At 36.3% G+C, this 9,999-nt stretch overlaps 2 protein-coding genes across 2 annotated transcripts in view; both read left to right on the forward strand.

Annotated features, from left to right (window-relative positions):
* The window catches only part of LOC121632489 (zinc finger protein 385B-like), an 82,832-nt gene extending 75,532 nt beyond the window's left edge, over nucleotides 1–7,300 (forward strand). Inside the window, exon 10 of the transcript XR_006008914.1 lies at nucleotides 7,291–7,300. The gene's annotated coding sequence lies outside the window, so the exon portion shown is untranslated. The remainder of the gene's footprint in view (nucleotides 1–7,290) is intronic.
* LOC121632491 (dnaJ homolog subfamily C member 7-like) lies at nucleotides 1,538–9,881 on the forward strand. Its single transcript, XM_041974053.1, has 14 exons — nucleotides 1,538–1,641; nucleotides 4,213–4,301; nucleotides 4,652–4,776; nucleotides 4,921–5,034; nucleotides 5,140–5,214; nucleotides 5,400–5,518; nucleotides 5,647–5,800; nucleotides 6,135–6,299; nucleotides 6,413–6,504; nucleotides 6,601–6,674; nucleotides 6,770–6,916; nucleotides 7,005–7,160; nucleotides 8,309–8,383; nucleotides 8,499–9,881. Exons 1-14 carry the CDS (start codon nucleotides 1,571–1,573, stop codon nucleotides 8,534–8,536), a joined length of 1,494 nt encoding a protein of 497 aa, XP_041829987.1. The 5' UTR covers nucleotides 1,538–1,570; the 3' UTR covers nucleotides 8,537–9,881.
* The last annotated feature ends 118 nt before the right edge of the window (nucleotides 9,882–9,999 follow it).

The following is a 9,999-nucleotide window of genomic DNA, read 5'->3' on the forward strand; positions in this document are numbered from 1 at the left end:
ATTTATGTTTTGAAATGAATCATTCAGGTCATTAACGCTGTCATTTTAATATGGACTATTGGAATAAAATCTATGTACTTTTATTCTAGGCATTTCTTTCCTATATGGCTCTACTAAGCAATATTATTTTTAAATGTCACCTGGTAAGATGAATGACTTCTGTAATTGTGCATTTATTGCAATAATGTAAATTATTATGTGCTAAAATGTTGATACTGTATTTCAAATTAACTTATAAATAGTGCTTGTTTTTGCACAAAGGTGTTTGTGATTTCTTTTTTTTTTCATCAATACATCTTTTAACTGATTTTTTGGGGGATTTATTAATTTGGAATTAATATGCACCTTTCACTATACAAGTTATTGTAGAAATTGTGGTAGTTTCGAAATTCTTTATTATTTAAAAACAGATGCTAATGACCATCTACATCAGCAGAAATTTTAATTTATTTTATTTTTTATTTTTATTTATTTATTTATTTATTTATTTATTTATTTATTTATTTATTTAATAAAGTATTTGACAGTAGAGTGATAGGTAAGGTTTCTTAGAGATGGGGTAAGCCATGCAGAAAGGGTTCCAGGCTGGTATTCAAACCTGGACTGACTGCAGATTAAGCCTGTGTAGATGGGAGAGATCTACCAGTTGACCTACACACCACCCCCAACAATGACACATTAACATCAGTGTTTTATTAATTTATTTATTTAGCAGATTAAAGTTTAGTTATAAGTAACTCAGAAAACCACTTTTGTTCATTCTCATTAAATTCTTTACTTAATGATATCTTGCTGCCCTCTTGTGGTGTTTTTGTAAACACGTCCAATACAGGATAATCCTACAAAATAAGACGGTGCAATTTTTTGAAAGTATTTCAATGTCTTCAGCAGAACAAAATGTAAATGATGAGGATTGATCATCCTTTGCATAATTAGAAGTACTATCTTAATCGCTTTAATTAATTGTGCACTAACCTCACTTGAATTTTTGAGACAAATCATAAAATGTTAAACATGTTAAATGTTGTATATTTGGATAAGTTTATGCTCTTAACATAAACATAATCTGTGAACAAAATGAATGATTCACAAATTAAATATGTTAATCATTTTATCCTACTTACCACAAAAATGCACCAGCAGGTGGAGCTGCTTGCCCTCAGGTGACATCATATGGTGATGTATTTCAATGTCTTTTTATAATAATAATAATAATAATAATAATAATAATAATAATAATAATAATAATAATAATAATAATAATAGAAAATTACATTTAACAGCAGACAGGTGACATTTTTAGGATGATTTAAAAATAGGATGCATGCTGCAAGATATGCACGTTTTTATATTAATTTAAAAAATAACATTTACAACTAATTTACATGTCCCTCTAACATGAATAAAATGTGTCACGTGTATTAACAATCCCATGACAGACTAAACGACCTACAATAGATTGTTATATAACAAAACTTGTACTACTTGCCTACTTTTTATTGACCCAAAAAATAAACCGGAAATGACGCGGGTTCGTTTCGGACTCGTCTGTGTGTACTTTCCAGAAAAGATGGCAGCTGTTGACATCGACGTGCCGGTAGAAACAGAATCCAAGATCCGCAGGCAGGACGACATGGAGCGGTAAACACGCTGTTATTTTTGTGTTTATTGTGCTGAGTGTGAAACTTGTGAGCAGCAGACAGATTAGAACCGGCGGGCTGATATGACTCGGAAACATCCGTTCGGTCACCCCGGAGGAAAGCGACCGTAAACGCGCTAGCTTAGAGTGAATAGAAGCTTAACGTCTTCTTGTTGACCGTACACACCATCGCTATTTGAAAATTGCAGGAGACAACCTTATGTTATCTTAGACGGACTGTTTATTAAGGGCTATTTGATTAACTAGTGGAAACACTGCTTGGCAAAATTTCCTAATTCTGGCACATGTCTCCACACATGTTTAGCCGCGGAAATGCAAGCGTTGGCCTAATATATATGAGATCTGTTTGATATAGATAAATAAATAAAAAAAAATCCGGCTTTTAACACATTTAAAAATGTCAGTAAATCTTGAAAGTTGCTCTCTTTTTGAGACAAAGACAGTCAGTTTCTATTTCATGAAAGTTCGATAGGCGGCCATTGACCTCCTTGGATGAATCAATTCTCTAGGAATTCAAAACTGGCAGTACACCTTAGGCGTTGTTTGAATCCTGTGATCTTTGACACTCTTTGTGCAGTAAATTCCCAGTCTTTCGATTCAAATATAAAGTTTTAGAAGCGTGTTTTAAGAAGAGAAAAAACTTTGCTGAAAACTTATCATGCATACAATGGACTGCATGTCAGACATAAGTAGTAGATTTTACCTGTTTGTCGCAAGTATCGATCATATTGCGAGCTGAGGTTTTAGTTTCTGTGTAAAGTGGCTCTTAACACGGAAACTAAAATACAGTTGAGAATCTATTTTAAGGTGAACATAAAATAAAGACAACTAAGTCATTTTTAGACTTTTTGAAATTTTAAGCTAAGTCTTGTATACAGTTTGTCTACTAACTGCTAGACTCTTTGCTCTGCAATGCTGAAGATGTATTCAGAAAATAGAAGAATTAAGGGCAGATTGGTTGTTATGGGTCCAGTAAATAGATAGATAGATAGATGGAAGCAAACATTTTCAACACAGAAATGCTAGAGAATCTGTGGGCTCTGTTGGATGATTCGATATATAAAGGCACGTTTCACATTTTGAATTTATTTAGTTAAAAAACACCTTGTTTTCATGATGAAAATGACTGTCTCAGACTATGGCCCACTTGGCACTATCATTATGTTAACAACAAGTTACATGCAGATGACTTTGGCTGACACAACATCACTAGATTTTATTGTTTGTTGGAAGCAAAATTTACTAACAGCTTCTTAGTTTTTGATTTGCCTTGTTTTGGCACATTGTTTTATGCTACGTTGTAGTTGGTTGTAGTGTAGTCTGGATTTTTTGAGACTGACAAATACACAGCCTGGCTAATATAAAATTTGCCATGAAAGAAAAGGTCAAACATATTTTGTTGGATGGTCCGCCTTTAGCTTTCATTACAGCAGCATTCACAGTTGCATTGTTATGATAAGCTTCTGTAATGTCACAAGATTTATTTCCATTTATTTTTCACCAAAATCTTGTATTGATGATGGGAGAGTCCAACCACTGCACAAAACCCTCTCCAGAACATCCTGAAGATTCTCAATGGGATTCAGGTCTGGACTCTGTGGTGGCCAATCCATGTGTGAAATTGATGTGTCATGCTCCCTGAACTCCTCTTTCAGAGTTTGAACCCAATGAGTCATGGCATGGTCATAAGGGAAATAAATAAAAAGTCATTGATGGAAAAACTTCCTCAAAGACAATGGTTCCCCCCCCATCCTTCTATTTTTGAAATGGTAGAAATGGTAACCTTTTATTTATTTTTTTTTAATTTATAGAATTGATTAAATTAATAAGATAGTAATTAGAGGATTAAATACTAAATAAAACAGTTCATATTTAAGTCATTCCTTGTCATTTGCCACTTATACTGTACGCATGTGGAATGGTACTATGAGCTGTGGTTCACTCATTACCTACCGCAGGATGCTAATATCTTTGTCGTTTGCATGATTTAGTTTGTTGTTGGTTGTTTTGTGTGTTTCCACAGCAAACACCCATGTTTTATCAACTGCCGACTCTTGCCTGAGTGACATTTGACCACAGCTCTTGACAGCTGCAAACCAGTCTAATTTTTTATGCACTGCACAGCAGCTGTAGCTCCGTCTTCATGTGATTTAGCTTCCATTCCCCCTTAAGCACTTGGTGCTTCTGAGAAGACTGCAGCAGGTGAAATTCACAGCTATGTTTAGTACTGGACTGTGTGTACCCTCCTCTGCTGTCCCACTTTCAGGTGAACAGTTGTATCCTTGAAGAGACTCTTAACTCTGACACATCTGCATTAAATTCCCTAATGAATACACATGGCTACTAGTGCTTGCGTTTTACAGTAGGGTTCAGTTACACTTTCAGTTATGTATTTCAGCCGTCATCACAGCTCGCTCTCAAGGTGGCTTCAGTGGTGTTATGGTCATTTCAAAACACTGTCAATTTTTTTTTTCTTTTTTAAATAGATTTGGTTGATTTGTTTTTATATTATTCATTCTCTGCTGACTTTAATTTCTGTCTTCTCTCTGCAGCCAAGCTGAAGGCTTCAAAGAGCAAGGAAATGCCTACTACAGCAAGAAAGATTACTCTGAAGCTTTCAACTATTACACTAAGGCCATTGGTGAGATTACTGTTAATCGCTAGGATTAAGTTTTCCCCTTGGTTTTAATGATTGTAACCACTCATACACCACCCAGGCTTTCCTCATGTTCTCATGTTGAGAAGTCTTGACTTTTTATGTCGCGCCTCGCCCAGTGAACAATTGCACTGATTTTTAATGACACTGTCATGCTTTGCTAGCGTTCTCATCAGCTTGTTTAAGTCGAGAGCCAGATGTGCGGAGACGCTATAATCAGCAATCACGTGTTTATTTTTTATTACAAATGCTTCTCAGTTGATTAAGCCAGGATGTTTTTTTCTTTTCCTTTAAGATGTGTTCAGTGTGTCATTCATTTTTTTTTTATTCTAAAGACACATGTCCCAGAAATGCCAGCTATTACGGCAACAGGGCAGCCACCCTCATGATGCTCAGTCGCTTTCGAGAAGCTCTAGAAGATTCGCAGCAGGCGGTGCGTCTGGATGACTATTTCATGAAGGTTAGTTTGTACAGATTATCACATCTGGAGCATAACTTTGTTCTGTGCTTTTTTTTTTTTTTTTTTTTTTTTTCTTCTTTTTTTTTTTACGGAAAAGTGGCTTAGTATATATATTTTAAGTAATAAGTCCCTGCTTTACAACAGGGGCATCTGCGCGAGGGCAAGTGTCACTTGTCTTTGGGGAATGCCATGGCGGCCAGTCGCTGCTTTCAGAAGGTTCTGGAGCTGGAGCCCAGCAATCGAGAGGCTCAGCAGGAGGTGGGAACTTTATACATTTTACTCATTTGCTGCATTTGTGCGATCTGTTCCATAAACTCAGACATTTAGAAAAGACAATCATAACTGAGTGTTGATTTGTTATAGAAAAAGAATGCTTCAACTCTGCTGGAGTACGAGCGGATGGCAGAGTTCGGCTTTGAAAAGCGGGATTTCAGAAAGGTATGTTTTCATCAAACTCTCACTTTTCTTCCCCACCCTATTCTGATTTGTCATCAGCTGTATGATGGGGAAAGATCGAGTTGGTTCTTTGATTTGTAGTAACCACTGGACATAAGAGAAAATGCTGTAACACTGAAGTGTAGCTGGTGTAGTCCTCATGGGAGATGGTTGTTGCTGTGATCCAGGTGGTGTACTGTATGGACCGGGCCTTAGCGTTGGCTTGCGCCTGCCACCGCTTCAAAATCCTAAAAGCAGAGTGCCTCGCTTTGCTGGGACGCTACCAAGAGGCCCAGTCTGTGGCAAGGTTAGAAGCATTTTGGATTTTATATGAAACAACTGATTTGTGATTATTCTCTCTTGTTTGTTTAAGAAGGCAAGATTTAATTCACAGTTTCAGGAAGGCAGATCTTTAAACAGCTCTTTCTTTTCCAGTGACATCCTGCGAATGGATTCCACTAATGCTGACGCACTGTATGTTCGAGGCCTGTGTCTTTACTACGAGGACTGCATTGATAAAGCAGTTCAGTTCTTCGTTCAGGCTCTGCGCATGGCACCTGACCATGAAAAGGCCCGGCTAGCCTGCAGGGTAAGATTTCACTTTATCTTTTAAAATTTTACTTATTTAAAACTGAATCAAAGAATAAAAATGTCATTTTTTTTGTCACATTTATTTCTTTTGGAAATCTCTAACATGGGTTTGAGTCAAGATATTTGCTCATTTTCCAGATTTTAATCAGAGGGTAAGATAGTGTAATAATTTAACTTAAGAAAAGTGTCCGAGCACACACAACAAAGCAGCTTAATACAGTCAATCTATCACTTAATGCTCAATAAAATCATTTTTTACATGGATGTAGTGTCACTCTATGAGTTCAGTTAAACAATATAAGTAAAGGATTTGTTCTCTCTTCCTGAACCAGAATGCCAAAGCTTTAAAAGCCAAGAAAGAAGAGGGCAACCAGGCTTTTAAAAACAGCAACTACGAAGCTGCCTATAAACTGTATACTGCTGCGCTGGCGATAGACCCCAACAACATCAAAACCAATGCTAAACTCTACTGCAACAGAGCCACGGCAGGAGCAAAGGTAAAAAGCAGCTCGTCAGGTTGAAGTTACATAATCATAAATACTTTAAGTTAAAACACTAGCTGTTTCTCTCTTGTTATTTCTTCGTCATTAACTCCTTAACTTGTCAACAGCTGAAGAAACTTAATCAAGCCATAGAAGACTGTACCAGTGCAATCAAATTAGATGACTCTTACATCAAAGCCTACTTAAGAAGAGCTCAGTGGTATGTAAAGCAGTCATTTTGAGTGGATTCTTCCTACTTTGCGTGTTTTTGCTGTTCAACGTTATTTGGTCTTTTATTGTCTATGTCTCCCCGTAGCTACATGGACACAGAGCAATATGAAGAGGCTGTACGTGACTATGAAAAAGTTTACCAGACAGAGAAAACCTCAGGTACGCTGCTGCCCTAGTTTTCTCTTATTGGCCTGCCCTAATAGACTTGCAGGTTTCCACACTCTCACATGGTTCACCTCTCTTTTGCCCTCCAGAGCACAAACAGCTGCTGAAGACAGCACAGATGGAGCTGAAGAAGAGCAAAAGGAAAGATTACTACAAGGTGCTAGGCGTAGGCAAGAACGCCACCGAGGATGAAATCAAAAAAGCCTACCGTAAACGGGCTCTCATGCATCATCCAGGTATCCGTCTTGGCTATAACATACACATTAGTTTTGATCATTATTTTTTCTTATTTATCACAGTCAACAACTTATTGTTACTTTACAGACCGTCACAGTGGAGCAACTCCAGAGGTGCAGAAGGAGGAGGAAAAAAAGTTCAAGGAAGTGGGTGAGGCTTTCACCGTCCTCTCGGACCCCAAGAAGAAGATGCGCTACGACAGTGGGCATGACCTCGAAGATGATGGCTGCTTTGATGGCGGAGGTTAATACTTTTGAGTTTTTTTCCTCATCCTTGTCAGGATTGACATTTATTCTATGCGTATCAGGCTTTTACCATTTTTCTTTTAGATGTACATTTCTGAATATGTGTGCAGACTTCAGAAGTGAGTCAGGAAGAGACAGACCTTTTTTTTTCTTTTTCAAGTAACTTTATTTAATTTTTGCTTATTATAAACTGGTTGTTTGTCCAAAATCCAGAAAAACTTGGGCAATTAAAAGAAGCCTGAGTTAATATCACTAGTTGCATCAGTGCTTTTCTTCAAGTAAAGCTGCTGTAAAAAAGCGAGAAGAAACTCAAAAAAGCAAGAAAACTACCCAAGCAAGAAATGTCGGTTTGACAGATTTACATTTAGTCTGTTTTACATAAACTGTTTGAATTTTTTTTTTTTTTACCAAATGTAATTTCTTTAATACAAAACACAAATATTTATAATTAAATAATAACTAATAAAAGAGTCTGCTGTGACATTGCAAGAATATTTTGCTGTGACACTGTTAACCTTTTAAACCCTAAAGTGGGTCACTTCTGATTTTTTAGCCAGAATAAGTTCTACCTGTAGAGGGCGCCAGTTGTGCAAAATTATGTCAAATAGCTGCATTGTTTTTTTTAACCTTTGTTAACATGATCTCAGGCCATTGCACACTCATTTTGTGGTGTGATAAGTACTTGTAAGGGGACTATAAAGCCAAAAAACTCAACTTGATGTTTGTATTTAATTAGATTTTCTTCCTAAAATGAAGATGTTAAATTGAAACAGGTCAGAGCAGACTTTACTGTAAAATTAAATCTTCATCTTTTTGAAAAAGTTAGCATTTAATACTACCCAAAACATATTCAAAGATTATTAGAGGATCTGAAATGAAAACCATATAAAAGAGGCCACAACTACAAATGGAACAATTTAGCAGGCTTGCTATAAATTGGTTAAATATGTAAGATTTTTTTTTTTTAAAGCTCTGCACAGTTGTGGTTGCCATACTGCTCCTGTTTCTCTGTATTGACAATGTGCACATATTTAAAGTTGTAAGGAGTGTCTACAGTGTGTAAAATAGCTTGATAGTTTATTTATATTATACATGGGGGGTCATTAACACCGACTAATCCTGCTATATCCTTTCTTTCATTTCTAGATTTTGATGCCAATAATATCTTCAGGGCTTTCTTTGGTGGCCATGGTGGAGGATTTAGTTTTGATTCCAGTCCAGGTATGTGTTTTGCCACTTTTAAGATTTCTTTAAGGTTTTAATAACATGGAAGAATTTATTGGACACTGTGCATCCTAACCTCTTTTTTTTCCCCCTCTCTCTCGCTTTTTCCCAGATTCTGGACCTGGAAATTTCTTTTTCCAGTTTGGCTAGAGTAAAAAAGCTTGAAATTAAAGCGCAGCCTGCAATGAAGAAAATGAAGTTGGACCCAGTCACCTTTGGATGCTCATGCTCCAGAGTGTGTTGCAAAATTTGCAGATTCATTCTTCTTCAAAAGTTTTTGATCATTGCATTCATGAGTAAATTCATACCCTCCATTGATGCTAACAGACACAGAGAAGAATGATTCACAAGCTGTATGACATAACAATGAACATAAATAAGCACTTAGAAGTCTTTATGAAGACAATTGTATCAGCTGATCAGAGCATGTTGCAACTGCCAAAATTGACCTTGTATTAAACGCTATCTAATCTTATAAATCAGACTCAGCCTTCATAAAGCTGGTCAGTAATAAGGACATGTAAGCATGTAATTTGATCATTTTTAGAAGACATAACAAGGTATGTTTCATTAATGTTCTCCTGGAACAGTGTGTCTCTATTGAGCGAGAATCACTGTGCTGAAGAAGTATAATGTCTACACTGACCTCAGGACAGCCTCTGAAAACCAATGCTTCTTCTTCTCTTGCAGATTTTTCTTTTTGTCCAGGTTTTAATTGGTTCTCCTGCCAAAACTTTATTTCTTCTTCATGCTTCATTGTATATTTGACTCGAATGTAAAGCATATGTTTTTCACCAGTCTTCTTCCAGTTTATTTATATTTATTGTACTATATACCCTTGTATGCAGCAGAGCCAATGGTCCTTGTCTTCCACATTTTTTAAGAATAATTTGTAAACATGTTCCAATTCATCCTTGTCACTTAACTTTTTTTTCCCTGAACCATGCCAAAATTGAGATACCTCTATCTGTGGAAAACAAGCTGACCAGTACTAACATCCACTCGCTATTATACACGAGTCCTATGTACCATTCAAATTCAAGTGGTGCCTTACCCTGATCACCCATGCAGTGAAATCTACATGAAACCCTGTAGAACAGCTGACATCCTGTTTGAAAAAGGCTGCAGTTACACCTGTATAGCATGTTTTTGTGTTTGTGCACTTTGTAGGAAAACCTTTTTCATGTCCAGAAAGCAAATTAAAATAGAATTTTGCCAATGTAGTCCTGTTGAAAACTAAGGATTTAGTTTTGGTTTTATGTCATCTGTCACCATGCTGTCATCCTCCTGCTGTGTACTTGTCATGCACGTTTGGTCAGTGCAGACCTTCCCCTACTTGTTTCACCTGTTTAAAAGGGCAGTGATAGTAGGTCGGAAGCTTCTCTTGTACATTGTTCTGTCACTGATCTATGTATATTTTTTTAACTTGTTATAGTATTAACAAGACTTTTTTTTTTTTTTTTTAATTGTGGAAAATAAAGAGTAATCTTTTACTGTAATACTGGGCTGTTTTTTTTACTTTATATATTTAAATCTGAATATTCTTTTAGATTTCAGGATTGGAAATAAAATGTAAGTGCTGTATTCAGGTTTACCTGAATTATATACATTAA

This window comes from Melanotaenia boesemani, chromosome 21 (assembly GCF_017639745.1).
Source record: "Melanotaenia boesemani isolate fMelBoe1 chromosome 21, fMelBoe1.pri, whole genome shotgun sequence".
In the NCBI taxonomy this organism is placed as follows: domain Eukaryota; kingdom Metazoa; phylum Chordata; class Actinopteri; order Atheriniformes; family Melanotaeniidae; genus Melanotaenia; species Melanotaenia boesemani.

Excerpts from the sequence above, each read along its gene's own strand:
- LOC121632491 (XM_041974053.1), top strand. The coding sequence starts at position 1,571 with ATGGCAGCTGTTGACATCGACGTGCCGGTAGAAACAGAATCCAAGATC. Across the intron at positions 5,519-5,646 it reads GAGGCCCAGTCTGTGGCAAG|TGACATCCTGCGAATGGATT; the intron begins GTTAGAAGCATT and ends TTTCTTTTCCAG. Across the intron at positions 6,917-7,004 it reads GGCTCTCATGCATCATCCAG|ACCGTCACAGTGGAGCAACT; the intron begins GTATCCGTCTTG and ends GTTACTTTACAG.